This window comes from Cyprinodon variegatus, unplaced genomic scaffold, assembly GCF_000732505.1.
Source record: "Cyprinodon variegatus isolate N-32 unplaced genomic scaffold, C_variegatus-1.0 Scaffold15, whole genome shotgun sequence".
Classification (NCBI taxonomy): Eukaryota; Metazoa; Chordata; class Actinopteri; order Cyprinodontiformes; family Cyprinodontidae; genus Cyprinodon; species Cyprinodon variegatus.
The window spans coordinates 1,013,408-1,033,269 of record NW_015150468.1 but is presented as its reverse complement, the minus strand read 5'-3'; the positions used below and the strand labels follow the sequence as shown (position 1 = coordinate 1,033,269).

At 36.3% G+C, this 19,862-nt stretch overlaps 1 protein-coding gene across 4 annotated transcripts in view; it reads left to right on the top strand.

Moving 5' to 3' along the window:
- mettl15 (methyltransferase like 15) overlaps window positions 1–19,862 on the top strand; it is a 78,702-nt gene that overhangs the window by 29,745 nt on the left and 29,095 nt on the right. For all 4 annotated transcript variants that reach the window (XM_015384131.1, XM_015384118.1, XM_015384123.1 and 1 more), the window contains exon 3: window positions 10,394–10,530. In XM_015384131.1, coding sequence (XP_015239617.1) covers window positions 10,394–10,530 — 137 coding nt within the window. The remainder of the gene's footprint in view (window positions 1–10,393; window positions 10,531–19,862) is intronic.

The window sequence follows — 19,862 nt, the reverse complement described above, 5'->3', positions numbered from 1 at the left end:
ATAATTATTTTTCTAGTCTGACAGCTGATTCTGCTGCTATATTATCAACTATTTTTAAACACAATTTAATTTTTGGTTCTGATTAACAATGTTTAAACTGTGAATAAACATTTAATTGAAATTTTTTTCTAGAACTGCACACTCTCTAGTTTAGAAAATAGGTTTTTAAACTGTCTTTTTATTTAAAACTTTTGGACCAAGTCAAGGATCCCTTGAAGCCTTCCACAGCTACAGTGGTCACAGGATCAGAACCCTGGACAGCGTTCATGGCATAGTTGTAAACATATTTTTAAAACAAAAAAAACAAGGCAACAAAACAAGGAAACAAAAGGCTTCAGCTAAAATTCTCACTTAAGAATCCGTTTATTTCTTTTTATCTTGTCATCTCTATGAGTCAGAGCTTTAATTATATTCTCACAACTGCAAAATCCTTTAAAATCCCATGACCTCTTGATTGGGTCTTTACTTAATTAAATTAAAGTAGAGTGAAAAAAGATTTAGACCAGCCTAATATTTTCCGCTACCCGTTAGCTGTATCAGATCAGTACTTTTACATGAGCAAAGTTGCCTTTGTTTCTATGAATGTCTGTACTAAAGCATACAATTCCTTACTCCAAAGTTGCACACAAGGCTTGATTTGTGACCGTAAGATTCTAACTAAACATAAACGATTTGTTTTAACTTGTCTAAACAACTTCTGCTTAAGCTGACTTCAAAACTTGAAAATTAAAAGGTCTTGTTGTCCTCGAGGCCCCCACTGCCACACAGAGGGTAATTCCTCTTCTGCATTTCAAGCCTAGTGTCGTTTTTCTCTTTCTTCATCAGGCCTCTAGGTTCAATCTCCCTTCTCTTTCTCAATCCTCTGCTAATACTATTAGATGTGTTTTAAATTGAAAACAAAACCAAATAAGGAGAAAAAGAAATACTTTTAAATAAATAGCAATGTGTCCATTTCCATTATGCAAATGGCCAATGTGGTGTATTGAAAAAAAAAAGATTAAATATTTTACCATCTTTGCATTTTTGATTCATCTGATTTAGTTGCTTTTCCACAAATTCCATCAATTTAATATGGTTACTTCATCGCTGTGTGAACCCTAATAAATCTTTTCGATCTGTAAAGCAAAGTGACATAAGAGTGAACATAAATATGCTTAACCTTTCCTATGTGTTTAATAACGGCTTAGATTGTGCCTAAAATTTGCTATATAAGGTTTGGGAAGACACCATAACAAACTGACTAGCCAGCCTCCTGAAATTCTTCAGATACTTTTTCAAGTTTGTCCCCAGTCTCCTGCTACCATTAAAAGTACACAGATCTCTCAGCCAAGGACTGATGTCACCTTCAAAACAATACAAACTAGAACTGTCCTAAGAAAAACAGGAAAAGCTTGGGCAAAATGCTGTGCATGGTTAAAATGTAAGACACTTTCAAAGCAACGCTTGGTATTTCCTACTCACTGTGCTTTGGAAAAATACCTGCCTGCTCACACACTTCTTGTTTTAAAATTAAGGAAAGATAACCTTAACAAATGCAGAAAGTAGTTTTCAGTTGATGATTTATTTGGTAAGGAAAAATGGAATCTAACCCAACTTGACCCTATATGAAAATGTAATGGACTTGTTGTTAAATTATGAATAAAGTATAATTTTCCATATTTCTTTGAAACTGTGTTCAGTTTCAAGAACTACACAGAAGTCTACTTACTTCCACAGCTGTAGAAACAAGATAATACTTTAATAGAACCTGTCTGGAAACTTGAAGTACACTAAAAGACATGACACCTATTTCTTGGGGTTTACAATGAGTAGCCAAATTAGAAGAATAAGAAAAAGAACACAGTAAGAATTCTTACAGAAAAGTCACAAAAGCACTAATAAATGACAAATACAGCATGATGTCATTGAATCATTAAATTATCATTGTTCAAGATTTAACATCAAGGAGGCAGGACAAAGACAGCATCCATAGTACGTAGATTTTTAAGTTGAAAACTTTAGATGACTATAATTGCAAAAGCGAAGAGATAGCTGAATGACCATCCAAATTATTGGTTATTGTTTTTTGAATTTATTCACAAAAGTTGAACGTTTTTGAAAATGTACCAACATTTCATAAAAGAGATTATCATGCTGACATTCCAACATTAATGGTGCTATAGTGATGAGCTAGGGCTTCTTTTCTCTACAGATTATGTCTTTTTTTTGTATTGATGGAACCAGAAAATCAGGAAGCTGAATCATTTAACATTGACCATTGGTTAATAACCTTATGTCCAAGCACACTTGGTGTAAACTGGACAAGTAATAGAGAGTACTTCACCAAGTCCGGTTTTAAATGGTGAAAAAGAAAAAAGACACTTCCAAAATAGCAAAATGGAAGGTTTTGGAGCTACCTGGATGAAATCCAGACCAAAATACTATTGAGGTACTTTGGTACGACATTAAACTGGCAGTTCATGCTGTAAAATCCTTCAGAGGGCAAAAAGAGAGGAATCCTTTAACAGTGTGTAAAAGACACTGCCAGGTTTAACAAACACTTGATGGCAGATGTTGCCACCAACATATATGTAGAACAAAAAGTTAAGAGATTTAAGGGACAATAACTAAAATAAATGTATTTTATTTAGGTTACTGATTTCAGACTTTGTTTTACCTAAACCATTTAAATACGTCAACTTAGCAAGACAAAAGAAGTCTCTGCCCAGCACTATATCTATATATAGTCCAAGTAATTTATATCGAAGTGTAGTCATTCATGTGGACTGATACGACAATGTAAGGCATGATTTATCCCCCCAACTCTCTTTACTAGAGGTCATCCTCTCACTGCACAAGTGAAGCAGGAGTCTGGTTTGCATTGTCGACGTTAAGTCAAACTTTTTCCTAGTGTATGTTGGACTCCGGCAGGGCAGACCTCCATCACTGGTTCTTTATGCACAGGAACCTAGGAATAGGCAAAGGCTCAAGGGGGTCAGATTCAGGGACCTGTAGATTTTGTCCCTGCTTTTTGCACAGGATTTGGTCCCATTGGCAGCCGACTGTCAAGACCTGGGCAAGTATTCACTGGGATAGTGTGCAACCAGGATGAGGATCAGCTCCTTAAAGTCCAAGTCCATTGTTCCTGACCTGAAGAGGTTTGCCCTCTTTAGATCAGAGAAGAGCCCCTTCCTAAAGCAAAGCAACTGCAGTGGCAACATTTCAACCCATAGAGGGCAGCACTGGTTTTAGGCCAAGCATTGCAGAACAAGTTTACGCCGAAAGTTTTCCAAAGTTTTTTTTATTTTTTTATTTTGGAAAACTTTTTTTTTTTTCTCCCAAAAGTTTTCAATAGAGTTTGAGGTTTAGTACTTTGAGAAAACCATTTCAGGTGCTTAATATTGCTTGCCTGATTTGTCCATTCCAAAAACCAGTTTTGTGATGTGTTTAGACTCGTGGGAGCACTGAGCCAGCGTGACAAATCATGATTAATTTAAGTAGAATTTGAAGAATTAGAAGCTGGGAATAGGAATACACCGACTGTAATCTCTCTGTACTACTTATAGCGGGTTAGATTACACCAATAATTCAATAAAAGAATAGCTCGGAATAAAACTTTATCCAGAGACATTGGCAGAGCCAAGTCATTTCTAAGGGGTGGCCTGGCAGAGACCAATGTGGGCTGGAATGTGGCCAGAAACTAATAGGCCCAAAAACCAGTTCAGGATGATTCTACATTAATAACTGTGTGCAAACAGCAACATGAATAAGCACAACATCTGTATTTTCAAAGTAATTCACTAAAGACAGACCAATTTTTATGAAGCTGTTGCTATTAAATTTGTACTCATATTTATACATCTACAGTGTCTAACTTATCTTTTATGGTCCTTTTATATATGCACAGCAGCAAGTTGCAGCTTAATTTTAAACAAGTTACAGAGGTAGTCTCAAATTCCAGGTGAAGTTCCTGGTCTGAAGCCTTTTAATATAAAACCCATTTGTTTTGAAGTGAGATGTTGTGAAACTGCTCTTCCTGCAGTTTCAATCCATAGCAGACTTGAGCCTTGGTGGTTCTTGGATGGGTTCCAAACATCCTAATCAATTCATTTTCTTCCAAGTGTGATATTATGAGGGCTTGTTCCAGTTCTCGGCGAAGTAGTGACAGAAAATTGTGAAATCAGCGTAGCTCCACATTTTTTTCAGTTTTCCTATTTAGAGAAATGATCAGCTGCAGGCAATCACAGGGTCTAAGAAGGAAACGACCTGTTCAAATAAAACGGTAAATGCTGGAAATTTATGTGTTTATGTAAATATTAGACTAGAATTACGTCACATTTTTTTGCTGACAATTCTCAATGGGTTGTTTATAGTATGTCAAATGATGTCAACAAAGAAAATTATTACATGCACTATTTTTTTCATTTTTTTCATAACATTGCAAAAAAAGTTCTGATAGGCAGACTTGGTGTCAGACAAACTTAAAGACAAACTCTCTTAACTGATGGTAATTTATATGATAACACGTAATAATGTTAAGCCCATACCTTTAAAATAACATCATGTCTTGATGATGTTGTATATACGACACATACTTGTGTAACTGCGTGGTCCTTTTTCCTTGACCAAAGTCCCAAATTTATCTGTCTGCTTTTGGTTCATAACCACTTTCTTGTATTCTACTGAGGAAAACACAGTCTGCACGATAGGTTGGATTTATACATGCCTGGTTTTAGGAATGACCTACAAACTTCAGACGAGCATTCTTTTCAGTTTTTTTCTTAAATGAACCATGCTGTTTTTACACGAGCAGACGAGTCTTGTCTTGACCAGTTGAAATACCTCTTTGGCTACATTTGTTTAAACCTTTGCCAGGAGAGTACAAACAGAAGTGAATGGATGAGGAATGAAAGTGTTTGCTGTAACTCTACAGCATTCCTTTGACAAAAGACAGATTAGTTCATCATATAGAGAGGTATTTGGAAGGATCCCCTGTGGCAAAGAGTTTTTACAGCATTTAATGCTCCTTTATCACTCATTGACCTACTCAGTCTTACTTATTTACTTGTTACTGTAGTATTGAATTTATGTGTTATTAATTTAAGTAGATGAGGCAGAAGGCTGCATGTGTCTCAGACATGACTGATCTCCATCAACATAATCTCTTGACAGGATAATTGTGGGAAGCTTTCATGCCGTTTGAGTTTGTCTGCTCTCACTGGCCATCTGTTTTGTGCACGTCCGCCTCCTACCTGCTATACCCTTGTGCAGAGCTATTACATTAATTTGAATGAATAGGAGAGGCTTTACTTACACCTTTTAAAAGTAAAACGATTCCAAATAAAGAGATAAGCAAGCATTTAAGTCACTAAAAACATATCGTAAAATGATAGCAACATAGGCCATCCTGAGCAGCAGATTTAAGGGTGAGATTTACGCGACATGCAGTGCTCTCTGTTAGCAATTAGTGGACCCAAAAACTCTTTCTTTATTGCAGACTTCCAGATCTAGCCTTTTGTACAGTGCTCTTATGCTGCAAATCCCCCAAATTTGTTCACACTTGTAACTTGCCATGAACTTTGTGTGACAGAGAAAGAAATGCAAACCGGTTACCTCCAGTCTTACCATGACAACGGACGCGACAAGAAAAGCGATCCTGTACCTGTGTATCTGTCTCACTAATGGTCTGTGTGTTGGTGTAACAAGATCTGTAAAAACTCCCCTCAATGACATTTTAGATCCCCCACTGTAACTGACCTGGGCTGGGGAGTCATAAGTAGGATTTAGGTGAGTACTCTGGCTTCTCTCAGGTTCCTGCTCCCCTTTTCCTAATGAATTCAACCACAAGAAAGCTTGAGATGAGGGTCTTGTTTGCCACATGGTCTTGAAATAATATCCTGTTGCACATGCTGTTTGTTGTTTGTTAAAATTTGACTTTTTTCCCCCCCAAACAGGCAGGTAAATCTGCATTCAGTTGTATTCATTAAGCAGTTCAAAATAGGATCTTTAATATAGCTTTGCTTTTGTTCAGGAGAGACAAGTCCCCATTAATAATGCTGAGTGATGACTGCTTAAATGTCCTGCATTAGAGCACTTTGCAGCTTCAGTGCAACTCGGACCTCTCCTAACTCTTCTGTTCCCTCTGCTGGGAAAGGCAGATATTGCACACCTCTCAAAGAGTATGAAGCAGACAGGAGCAATTACCTTTTTTAATATTTATTTTTCTATCAGAGTATTAGAGCATTCAAGATCTCCCACTTTGTGCTCTGGAAGCCAGCTGCCCTCTTTGCGAAGGCACATATAGGCGAAGGCCTTGCAGGCACTGTTCTGTATGAAATATCAATGTGAATGACTCATTCCCAAGTTTGGTGTCAGTCATCTTTGCAAATGCCAAACCTATTATCACCAAATCTTTTCAAGGAGTTGTTTTGTCCATCTGCCAGCCATAGTAGAAGGAGGATATTTTTTTTCCAGCTGCTGTATCTTCTCTAAGGAGTGTTTTTTTCTTTCTTTTTTTTTTTTCTTTTTTTTTTTTTTTATCTTCAATTAAGCTCTTCTGAAAGACTTACTAAACATGCAATTTTCATATTTTATTTTTATTTTAATGAAAATTTAGAGAGGTGTGGTGTTTTTCCGGTATTTTAAGATGCTCCCAGGGGTTAAAAACTGGCTACCACTTCTAAAAAGATTATGGATCAGTTTTCCATTATTTCGATCATTGAAAAAAAAAAAAGCTGGATTTTTTTCAAGCCCACAGTTTTCCTACAGTTTTGCAAAAAAATTGTTTTTGACAGGTTCTGTTCACTCCTGTAGAGACCCAGTTTGCCTCCTGGTTTACCTGTATCAATGATTTTTATAGAAACAGCCTACTTTGCTTTATGTGTTTCTGTTTTCGTTTTCACTTTTTTTTCTCTATTGAATAGCACAACAGGCAAGTTCATTATGCGTGTGACTCATCCCACTAGCCCACACCCCCTCCCCATCTGCTGTTGCGCGCTGGAAAGGAGAAGGGAACCGCCATTGATCACTTCTTCCCTCACACATGCACGCACACGCCCTCTCTTCAACGTCACTATCGATCAGCATGTTTAATGTTTATTTTTGTAAAGAAAGGTGGCATTTCGCTTTAGAACAATTTCACATCTGTTTCATACTCATCAATGAGAGTATAACAAAGGAGGAAATGAGAGAAATAAGCAACAAAAAAAAACTTGATAGCTCCTTTTTTGTCTGATTGCCTAGACAGGACTATCTTTCATGTAATAATTGAGTTCTGAATTGGAGATTTCTTGTGTGTTATCCATGCAGAAGAGACAGTGACCCAGCTAACAGTAAATATGGTGCATAATGCTTGACAGTTATTGCTCATTTTACCATTCCCTCTCTCCAGTGACTCGATTAATACGGTAATGTTTGTAACACTTTAACTGATTATGACAATATGTCATTGAGTTTCCTTTGAAAAAAGCAAAAAAAAATGTGTTTGCCGATTTGTAAAGTTTAGAAGTTACGAAATAAAAAGCAGAAAATCTGCTATACTCTGCTAAAACCTTAGTTCCCATATTAAATTGGCATTTTGCATGCATACATTTCTTGAAATATGTATAAAAGAGAAGAACTGTGGGACGCTAAAATTCTAACTGCATTATGGGGTTCATCCAGTCTGTTTTATTTTCATCATTTATTTTGCCGTTCTGTTTTGTCAGTTAAAGACTGGTAGATGCCAGCGGGTCTAATTGATTCTTCCTTCATCAAGCCAGCTTTCAAAGGAAACAGGTAGTTGCTTTTGCGCTCTGATATTGTGGGTTAACATAACAGAAATTTCATCAGTTTATGCCAGGTATGCTAAGTGGAATATGAACAAAATGACCCTTTATATTTGCCCCAAAAAAATTATCGAAATGTAGATTTAAAAGATGTTTTATGAATAATCATACAGATCTCTCCACTCAAAGTGAGGATAAAAATAAGTTGAAGCTGTGGGCAAAATAAACGGATATTACGTTTTTTGGGGGGCAGAAAAGGGCTTTTTTTTGCTTGTTTACTTCAATTATCAGAGATTAAAAATTATTTGATAAAAGATTCAAAGATAAGAAATGACTTCATTTGAGATTGGTTTGATGGCAAATCGTAAAAGTTCAGTTCCTAAACTACATCATTGCAGTCTTATGGCAGACTAGATGACATGTATTAATGAAAACATATGAGACTTAACACTTGTTAAAATTACCCTTCAGCAAATCTACACTGATAGTTTTGTGGTTTAATGCTTCTTGTTTCCTGTTTGACGTTACTGTAGATTAAAACTTTCTACCAATCCAAATATTTTGCACCTTAAATATAGATAACTACATTTATGAAAGTCATCAAAGAGGTAGTTTGACCAAGGAGAAGGTTTCAACCCAAATTTAATCCAAAGGGTTTGTTTTTTTTTCCTGCCAAAAGGAAGTGAACAACTTAAAAGTTCATCAGCTTTCATGTGACACTGAAGTTTTATGTTTTGGAGAGATTTTAAAAGGAGTTAGGGATGCAATTTTCCACAACCCTTGTCCTGAACAGAACAAAAAAAAACCCAAAAGTTTTACTGCATGGTTATCTGCTTGTATAGCCACCTGTACCTGCAATAGCCAGCTTCAACAAGTTTCCTCAACCTGGCCTCGAGGTTTTCTCTCCATGGGGCACTTACAGTTTTTATCTACCACATTACATGCACTCTGGCCCTAGGCCCTTTTATCACAACAATTTTTTTCATATAAACTTCTTTCTTGTATATATGTGTAGTGTCACTATTCTACTTACCTTTTTTTTTTTTTACCTATTCTGCTTACCTTTTTTACTTATTCTACTTACCAGTTTTTACCTATTAACCTATTCTACTTACCTTTTTTACATATTTACCTTACCTATTTACCTATTCTACTTACCTTTTTTGAGAAAAAAAATCTTATTAAATCTACTTAAAATTACTTCCCTCAGCAGGATGTTCCAGGTACCTTTCAGGGTTGCTCTTTATTAAGATCCAACTTCCTATTACCTTTCTACTAGTCAGCAGCTGGCTGTATAATTTGGCTGCCGTTACAAGCAAGCGGAAATCAGATAATTCATTTGCCAAGAAAATAAAAACAAACTTGCAAGACCTTAGCCAGTTTACACTGCACATTGAGCTGAGATTTCATCTAAGGGTGCACAATATTAGGAAACCCAAATTACAGCATTCTTGTTAAATCCTGCAATGACAGTACCAGTTATGATTAACCAGCATTTGTTTTAAACTGTTGGCTCACTCTCTGGTCATTGCAATCACCCCTGTATTCTTTTAGTACCGGTAATTGGTTTTTGGTCTAAAGGGCTAAAGCAGACTTGCCTGCAAGCCACCAAACACTCATTGATTTGAACAAATAATGTATATTAGTGACAAACTTTAATGTATGGCACCTGAATTATAGACTACCAAATACTGCAACCAAACAGTCCTTTCAGATAGCAGTACATGTATTGAATATTCTTTTGGTTTAAACACTGTGCAGCTCTAATGCCAGCAATTTATCACAAAGACAAGTATGCAAAAAACAAGATTTTTAGGAAAACAGGATATTTCATTATTAAGTTTTGAATATTGCAATGTATGGATGAAACGATCTGGTACTTTTAACAATTTTTTAACCATGAAAAGTCTATCACTAGAATTGACCAAATATACTTTTTGCAAAAATATGCAATATAATGGCCTATCAAATGTGTTATCGGCAAAGTGTATTTTGTAGGATTCCAGGATCCCAGTTTTCAATTTAGATGAATAAATGTACCTATACCATGTATGTTCGATATAGAGCGAAGCTTAGTTGTCATTTTAATTTAAGTTTATTTTGATTTTTTCCAGTTTTAACTGAGGGCAAGGTGATTTTATATTTTGAAGCAATTAATTTGGTTTCTGAAGAAGATTAATGACCGACTTAGCCTGCAAATTAACTATTGTTGTTGGAAATAACGCACTGTCATCTCTGACATTTTCCAGAACTTGCTGGAGATTATAACCAATTTCAAGAATGATTAAACAAACACAAGCCGTGTCATGCTTGTTAGCTCAGTAATATTTTTACTTGTCAAAACTTAAACAAGATGTAAAGGGTCAAACTAAGCATAGGGATATAAACTTATTAAACCTTGTTAAAAAGCCATCTTACTTTAGAAGAAAGTAAGGATATATGTATATGTTATATATTTAATTTTTTTTCTCATTTTGTCATTTAGATTTTGTGTTGCTTGAAATAAGAGAGACAAAACATTTTTTGACTGTAAACTGCTGTCAAAGAAATACTTAAATAATGAGCTAACATTGTGACCATGATGAATCGTGCAATACGGAGCCCTGTTGTGAGATGAATGTGTTGTTTTCTCTCTTTCTCGCATGTAGGTGGTCCTGGACATGACATTCGGTGGTGGTGGTCATACCAAAGCGATACTAAACACGGTTCCTGAAGTCACGGTCCTGGCCTTGGATCGAGATCCCGAAGCTATTTCTCTGGCTCAGCAGCTAGCCAAGCAGCACTTGTGAGTGATTTAGTGCAGAAGTCCGAATATACCTGGACACAAGTTTGGACTTAAAGCCACACACTGTCTAGACAAATGTTTATGCTGTCACATGGCTAATATTTTACCTCTGCTTTATATTGTAACAGTTGACAGCTTGGCAGTTGTGAGGAGTGTTAGGTTTTATGGTCATTTCTTTCCCTTAAAACATACTGTTGGCTTGATAAACAGCAGCATTGCAGCTTTCCATCCATTTCTCACTTCTTCCCTGAGACCAATCCAATACAGCTTGCCAAGATACAGCCCATGAGTTGCAGCATCCAATCAAATCCATCCTTCCTTCTTAACTTAAAGCTTTTCTCCCCCCACGCAAAGCTGGTGGGCCCGGCATGTCATTTGTCAGAGGAGAGCCCACGCCTGTTGTGTGAGGGAGATGCTGCCTCCCACGGAGGATCCATAAGTTATAGGAAAGAGGGAGGGGGTGGCAATGGGTGTTTCAGAAGTGAAGGGAAAAGAAGAAAAAAGACAGTGAGGAGGGAGACACGAGGACCCAGTGCCAGGGTGAGAGGGAGTGCGTGTGTGTGCATGAGCGAGGCGCGGGCGGATGAAAATGAGATGTTCCTAAGACCATGGCGTGGGAAGGAATCCTTTTACGTAGATTCTGGGGAAACCTCTCTCAAGGGAATCTGCTGGAGAAATGTGCCTGTGAGCAGGGGAATGACAATTAAGAGAGAGAGCAAGAATGAGAACGCTGTATTCTGTCAGCAGCAATATACCCCTGCTGTAAACCGCTTCATGCCTAATCGTGATGCAAGTTGAGAGAGACTTGAGAAATCTAGCAATTAACCAATATTATTGCGAGCCTGAGTAAAAGACCCCTCCAGCCTATGCAGTCCATCCACACAATAGGGTTAGAGGATTTTCTCACTCCTCTCTATTCCTGCGGCTTGTGGAAAGTAAATCCTTTATGCAAACTGTTGATTGCTGGTGAGGCTAGTCGTACCACACAAGTAGCGTAATTTCAAGTCCAAACACCTAAAAAGCACAAGGTTGTAAAGGCAGCTCTGCTTCCTAAGTAATATTCTCCCATGTATTTAATGGGATTTGCCTCCTGCATGTTGAGCCTTGCTATTCTCTGCATCATTCTTCTTGTTGCTATGACTTCAATGCGCTTGAAGCTCTGCAGTTGTGGCGCCCACAATACATGTCTGAAATGGCACTAGTCATTATTTAATTGTCAAACATTGGATTGGTAATTATACATTGGGCCACACACACTGAATAATGATTTACTTATCATCAGCATAGAATCTGAATTCTTTAATGCATAAGAAGGAAATGTAGTAGTTCACTGGTGTTTTAAAGCTTTGTTCTAGTATGTTTTACTCGCCCTGTTTTATAATGTGTATCATTTTTGCTTAAAGGATTTAGATTGTGTTTTAAAAGAAAAGCAACAAAAAAAAAGAGATCCTCTTCCTAATCGACCTTGAATAAAACAGTCTTCAGTGTGCCTTGGATATTAAACTTTCTTGTTTTGGCTTGTGAGCTGCAGAAATCCTCATCGTAGAAATATGCTGAAAGCTCTCTATCGAATCTGAATGCAAAGTTTTATGTGCATCCAGTGTTTTTAGTCATATTTTAATAGCTTCTAACGTTCTTCTTGATGGAGGATGGTAATACTAGACGTACTATTGCAGCCCATAAAACAGGGCTTCTAAACTTGGAAAAACTTCAAAGAACCACATAGAAATACTTAAAGACCAGTGTTTTATAAAGTCAGTATGTTGAGAAAAACACTGTGGCTGCGGCCATTGATTCAACATAATATCTTATTTTTTCATAACATTTATTTGAGATATAGTGTTTTAATAAACCAAGGCTCACACAGAGATTATTCCATAAAATTATTATATGGCCAAACTGCAGGCAAAGAAAAGTTCTAAAGACGAAATTATTTTGTTATTGATTTTTTTTGAGTGCTGGTTTGAATTTGGGCTTGCTGTTGTAAACTGTTGGTTTGGATGTTGAAAGCCCTCTTTGGAAAAAAGGCTACAAGGTGTATTTGCTATGTGTCTGCATATTAAATGCAGTAAATGTCTATGAGGTATTAGCAAATACATTGTAAGACGGCTGTCCAGGACAGAATAAGAAATCAGCCCGTCATCCAGTCATTTCAGCACACCCACATTAGTAATGTATCAGTCATCACTGTTTTGTGATTCATTTCAACTACATAATAAAATCTATAACGTGTCTTTCTGTGATACAAAGTGACTCATGGGAACAATTTCATCTGATATATTGTCAAAGCTAAAGCTAAAAAAATATAGAAGTTTTTAATTGTTGATCACTGTTTAAATGTAGCACCTGTTAAAGAAGTACTCTACCAATCAGAGCCAGATGTTCATCTACTGTACCAAAGATGCATTAAAGAGATATTCAATTCAATCACGGAAGAGTTAGTTACTATTAAATCAAATGTCAACCAGTCTGCTAATTGAAGGATATTTTTTGCACAGTTATATTTAAACAGAGTTGCTCTTCTTTATTTAGCCGTTGCCATGGTCAGTCAAAGTATGAAAGCCTCATTGACACTGGCTTTTTTATCCCCAATTGCTGGTACACACACGTAACTCGGAGTGAAAACATTTTAAATTAACCGCAGTAAATCTTAGGAACTTAAAAGGAAAACATAACCATTTTCTGTCCCGCAAGTTTGGTGAATTCAGAAATTTGATAAACCTGTTGTCTGGAAGAGGTGCCTATATTTGCTTTAAAGATGCTTTCTAAATATTTCCGATGATCGTATTACACTTAGCAACAGTGATGGTTGTAATGTTGTTCCTTAAAAAGGGTTTCAGCGGGTCATTAAAAAGCATTAAAAGTCATTAAATTATTATTTTTTTTATTAAGGCCTTCAGTGGCATTGAAATTCATTAAATGTGACTATCATGGCATTTAAAATGCTTTATTAAAAAAAATAATAGAAATTTTGTAAAATATATCAGATTTAACTGGTTCTACGTGTTTGCGTGGAACTGCTCCTGGTTGATCCTAAAGCCATTTGTTCGGAACAGAAGCTCGAGGCACAGAAAAAGGTATATAAATATATATATTTCTAAGAGCATTAAAAAGCATTAAATTAGAGTTCCTCCTTCCTGTTTAAACCCTGTTAAAGGAATTGTCAAATTAAACCAATTTAGATCAGACACAGAAAGAGCAAACAATTATTGATAAGGATGCTTCCAGACACCTTTCAAAGTAGTTTAGTTGATGTTTGGTCCCTTCTTCCTGAAAGGACTGGTGTACTTGACTGAAGTTTGAAGATGAGGAGATGGAAGGAATGCTCACACGTCTACAGCTCTTTCCAAATGGATAAACATACATTTGTATAGAATAATTAAATTAGACTAAAATGAAAAGTGAAAAATAAACAAAAAAAGATGTTTGTTTAATAAAATATATGCACAATAAGAGTAAGCAGCCATTTATTTACCAACCCAAACTAATTACCTACTGGAAGATCTTTCGTATCCCACTTTAATTAAGTTGAGGCTCTTTTTTTTTAGTACAAAAAAAAAAAAAAAAAAGACAAGGTCCAGTTTTTATCCCTCTTTTATTTTTTTCAGTCACTGTTTTTGTCCCCTTTTCCCTGCTGAAAGCAATCAATCAGTATCTTGTCTTAGGCTTCAGTGACGTAGGTAAAGAAACTAAGGAGGTCAACACAATGGAATATTTCTGGCTTGATTTGTAAAGAGGCTGCCTCATATTGAATGACCATGGTTCAATCCGAGGTTGCTGCTTCTCTAGTATTATAATAAAAATGTGAGATGAGATGGAAAAGTGAAGTGAGTGAAGGACATTGACCTTTTTTTTTTCTTTTTCTTTTCAATAGTCAAAAGAAATGGTCAGACTGACATTTTGGTGTCTCGGAAATGTATTTCTTCTAGGTAGGCATGGCACTGTAGATGTTTGCAGAGTCTTGTCACTGTAAAGAGCAATTCTTAACCTCATTATGTGGTTAGTGGAAGATTAAACAAGATGACAAGATTGAAGCATTTCATCAACTGCTGTCCGGGCATTTGAAATCAGGAAATGTTTGTAGACCTTTAGTGGGAAGCATATCTTTTTACTATTTTTATTTTATTTTTTTTAGATGGGAGGCTCCACTTAATATTGACTTACAGACGGTATTTCCCCCGTCGACACAAGCTTTTTCAAACATACCGTTTATTGGATAAAGTTTTTCATGGTTGCCAGACATTTTTAAGTAAAATTCATACAACCAGAGTCTGAACCACTGATAACTATAATCAAAATAATATGTCAGAGTTGTCCATACTAGACTCAAAAACACTCAGATCTCTTAAGTAATTATGAGCCAACACTTGAATGTTGGAACATACACCACTAAAACTTGTCCTCTTTAATAATATAAGACCTTACATAAGGCATTTATATCTCCAACTCTGTCTAAACCACATAAAGAAGTTAATAATTTAAAAATGTTATGTAACCATTTTGCATATTTTTTAAAGATTCTTATGCTTTCAAAACATGGGAGAGGTCACAGTGTGAATTAGAAGGAATGGTTATCACTTAATAGTGGAAGACCAATTCTGGTTTTGTTTAAGATGCTAAGACTAATAGTCATTATATGACTTCAATAAAACTATTAAGGTTGAAATTGAAGAATCGACTATTTTAATATGTCAATAAAATATTAGTCTGTTTTCTCTTCAGCACTTTTTTTTTGTTCAGGTCTGAAAACACTGTTGATATTCCATGTATGAAAAATGATTATGAAGGTCTCCAAATAATGTCTATCCTTTAAACATTTAAGTGGTATGTTTTCCTAGGTTATCCAAACCCTTCTTATTCAGTTAACAATTATCAGTGCCTGTCCAGTCTTACTCAGTCCACCTTTGTGCAATTTACTTCAGTTTATTTTTAAAGCTCCACTTGCCAACAGATTTAATTCCAAGGCAAATACATCTAATTTATGTACTTGTGCAGAATCCATTTTGTTTACAAACTTAATTGATATTAACCAAAGTAATTTAATTAAAGTCTAATCATTTGTTTATTAATATCCAACTTCATATACTCAAGCTCAGTTGCAGAAACTGCTCATCTTGAACAACTGTGCTGCAACATCTGAAGGGACTCAGTCTCTTAAACTAGGCAAAATCCCCTCCGCAACCATGCTCTGTGTGAACAACCATCTGTTGCAAATGGGTGGGGTTGGAAGGAAATAAGAGATACAGAAACATTCCTATATGTAGAAAAGAAAATGGAGAAATTTTATTAATATATATTAATAATACATGGTTTAAATTAATATTTAGGTTTTACGGACCTATCTCCTAAGTCAAAGTAATATACACTTTTTTTGAATGACATGGCTAGAGTCTAGAGTTGAATTTCATAGCGTTGGCTGATGGAGGGTTTGGGGTAACGACAAGAATGTTAAGCTTCCAGCCTTCAATACATGGAGCTCATTAGCAAATATAAGTGGTTAAATTACCTATTGAAATTGATGCATAAAGTTGGTCAGGCCATCAGTAACATAGTTAGATTGCTGAAATGCTGAAAAGACTTTTACAATGATTTATTGAAAAGGGTATAATAATTTTCAATATGCATATTTTTTAATGTGATTTAGAAAGAGATGCACTGGTCTAATTTCGTATCACTAATAAACTATGAAGCTGAACACAAAATGTTTTTTAATATCCTAGTCTACCGGTGGTACAAATTATTTTTGGGCCGAACTGTCATTAATGACAGCACAAGCCCCCAGTGGTGGAGGGTCAGAGCCTTCAAAGCCTAACTGCTTTGTGAAGGCTTTGTGATCATGATATATTTTATTTACATGCTTTAGGCTCTATTCTATCTGGTAATTAGATGCATATTGAATCTGAATGGCTACTGATGATGTAAATGTGGCGGACAGTTTGCCGTTGTCTTAACTGGGCTTCTTGCTTAATCTCTGTATTGACCCTCATGCTAATCTTCCTCTCGGTTATACCTGCTCTTGTTAGATTTCATATTTGAATACTTTTTGTGGTTTCTTTCATTAAAATGTGACAGTGGTGATATCAACCCCTTATCGCCCATCATTGTGTTGTGCCATATGCCATGATAATGGTTTTCGGATATTGGGATCCAGTGTCCATATTTCATATTGACATGATGACCAGAGAAGAGAATACAAGTTTGGCTTATAAGCAGCTTTAAGACCAAATGCACCACCCACCACTGCTAGCTCCATCTGGGAAAAGTGATAAAATTAAACTGAAGTAGAAGACTAAACATGAAAGCACTGTAACAGGTGTGCTTTCTATTGGAAAAAAAACAATTAGCAAATCAATTAATGGTAACAATTATTGCAAATAAAGCATATATGGTGAATGGAGCATATAAAAACAAAGGGTCAACTTCATAAACCTCCTTAATCCTTTAGGTTACTCCCCCAACCTCTCAGCATAGAAAAACTGCAAAACTTTATAAGAACCTGTTATTTGGCATATCATTTCATGTTCATGTACAAAAATGCTTGTTGTTTAATTACAATATTTTTCACAATTAAATAAAGAATATCCATAGTTCACTAATTAACTACATACAGTGATACAGTTGGTTAATTAGTCATAATCAGCCAGATATGGTGTAATCCCTATAAGGTTTGTTTTTAGGAATGCAGGCAGGCAGACTGGTAGTGAGCTTCAAAAGGCAGTACCTGATACAGGCAGTTAGACTAGAAGCAGGCTTTAAGTAGGTGGATGATGGCAGAACTTACTGGAGTCTTTGGGCAGACTGGAGGCAAGCAGGAACAAGCATTCAAATGGGCAAAATTCATGACATATAGACTTTATAATTTTCTCCGGGAGGTAGCCCTTGGGCTGTCCCAGGCCAGGTATGATCTCTGCTGGGCGGCTTGATGGGTTCATAGGACACGCAGAATCTCTATAGGGCGGCGGTGCAGGACTCTTTGACCCACGATCAGGCTGAAAGTTGGCCTGACGGAAAGATTTTCGCACAACTTAAAAATCGCCCCGCAAATCGCACAGTGTATGCTGGGCTTTAGGTGTGAGTGGGTGTTTCAATGGTTGCCTGTCCTGTTTGTCTCTGTGTTGCCCTGCAATTGGCTGGCGACCTGTCCTGGGTGTACCCTGCCTCTCGCCCATAGACAGATAGGCATCAGCACCCCTCGTGATAGGTGTGACGGAAAACGGATGAATGGAATGGATGGAATATAATGTGTATGTCATTTATTAGTAGCTGCTTATTGTTGGTCATGTTTATGCAGGCTTTGTATTTTCCCATTCATTGGGGACTTTTTTGGGACATTATACAGCTTTGTGGGGGCCATATGAACTGGAGACTGCAAACCGCGCAAGGGTTTAGTACCGTTTGTTGGACTTTGTTCATAAAAAAAACATAATAGAACTAATTGTTCTATTAATTGTTTGACCTTATTGTGTACAATTGTAAATTTGTAAATATTTTTTTCATTTTCACATATTGTACAATCTTACGCTTAAGTACTGGGTGGAGTCTTATTAAGCACACATCCAACCCTCTCCCAGAGCTGAACTTCTTAGACCTTCTTATTATAGCTCTATTTTGTATATTTCTAATCTGCATTTACGTATATATGCTACATAGACCTTTTTATTTTTTTGGTAGGCTGGCAGACATGCAGTACAAGTTGTAAGCTTATCAGTCCACCTATTCTTACCATTCTTACCTTTTATGTGGTGTCACTATTTGAATCTTCTGTTAATAGCTGCGGCACAGGCACTGTTGTGGAAAGTTCTACTTATAAAATATCTGACTAAATAAGGCCATGATTTTTTTTTTTTATATATTCACAGCTCAATTTATTGCTCAGTATATTATTGTTTTTTTTTGTTATTGATGTTTCTCCATCCAGACATTCCTGTTATAATTCTGTTGTATCTCTGTCTAAAACATTCTCCTATCCATTCTTGTCCATATTTTAATCCGTCTTTATGTATTTATAAAGACAGTTAGCCTCTCCTCTTACCCATATCATGTTTTTTCAGATTATTGGCATTTAGTGGGCTATTACAGAAACATTTCTAGGATTGATTTATTCTGAACATCAAAGTTAATTTTGCCTGCATCAAGCTATCATGACAGATGATGCCCCTTAATGCAACTCTAAAATATGCATTACTTTTTTTTTTCCTGCTTTGTTTTCTTTGGTGTTGCAGTTGACAAACTATAAAAGTTTCCAACATTGAAATTAGAGGAGATGAGGTAAAAATTGCTGGTGATTGCCATAAATCCATTGCTGTAACCTGTTTCCAGGTTACAAAAGCTGACGTCACACTTGCTGCCGGCAGCAGTGCAGGGTTATAAATACACCTGCATGTATCAAAATAACACTTGTGAACTCTCTAGGTAGAATAAAGGTACTGCAAATTGACAACCTGGACATACACTCTCTCCTCACGTAGCATATGTCCTAAATCAATTGCTTATTGTAGCAGAAAATAGATCCTCCTTTAATCAACATTGCTCCACTTTGATAATTTGCCGAACACCAAAAGAAGAAAGTTGCATGAGTATAGTGACAAGGAACAACTCAACATTGCAGAACCATTTTGTGAATGAAATGCTTAATTTCACTTTATGCATTTGTGACAGGTTATCCCTTATATTGCACTCACTTGATAGCATAAAGCCTTACAGATTCACTCTCTCTGTACATGACAAGAATCCATTGTTGTTGATGAGCAAGGACTCTTTGTTTGTCCTTAAAGTATTAATGTAAACAAGAAGGCACTGATGTTAAGTATGTTCTGTATCTGCAGCCCCATCTCTGTAAAATATGCAAAGGTTTCTGCATGGTTGTAGGATCTTGCCAATGTTCTCACACTCGTGTTTAAACTATTTTTGAGTCAGCTTCTCCAAAGCATTCGCCCCAGCATTTGACTCATCATTCTACAGTTTCAAACCAAAGTAAAATGGGTGCTGAAAATTTGCTGATAAGCTTGTACAAGCTTTCACCAGAACTTGACAGGCAGGACATACACAGACTGGATCACGTTATTAGATGTAGATCTGACAAGCCTTTTGGTCAAATAGAGGCCAAAACATTTTGTTTCTGCTCTCAACACAGTCCATAAACAAGCGTAATAGGCTTATAGGAAATCAAAATTTTAAAGAGATTCAATGCTCTTTTACTGCCCCATTTCCCCAACTGTTTAACAACCTGACGTTAAAAATTTTCAGAAAAAAAAACATTTCAAGAAATGGTGAATCTGCATCTACTTGTCCTTTGACCTAGAAAAAAATGATTACTATATAAATATTATATA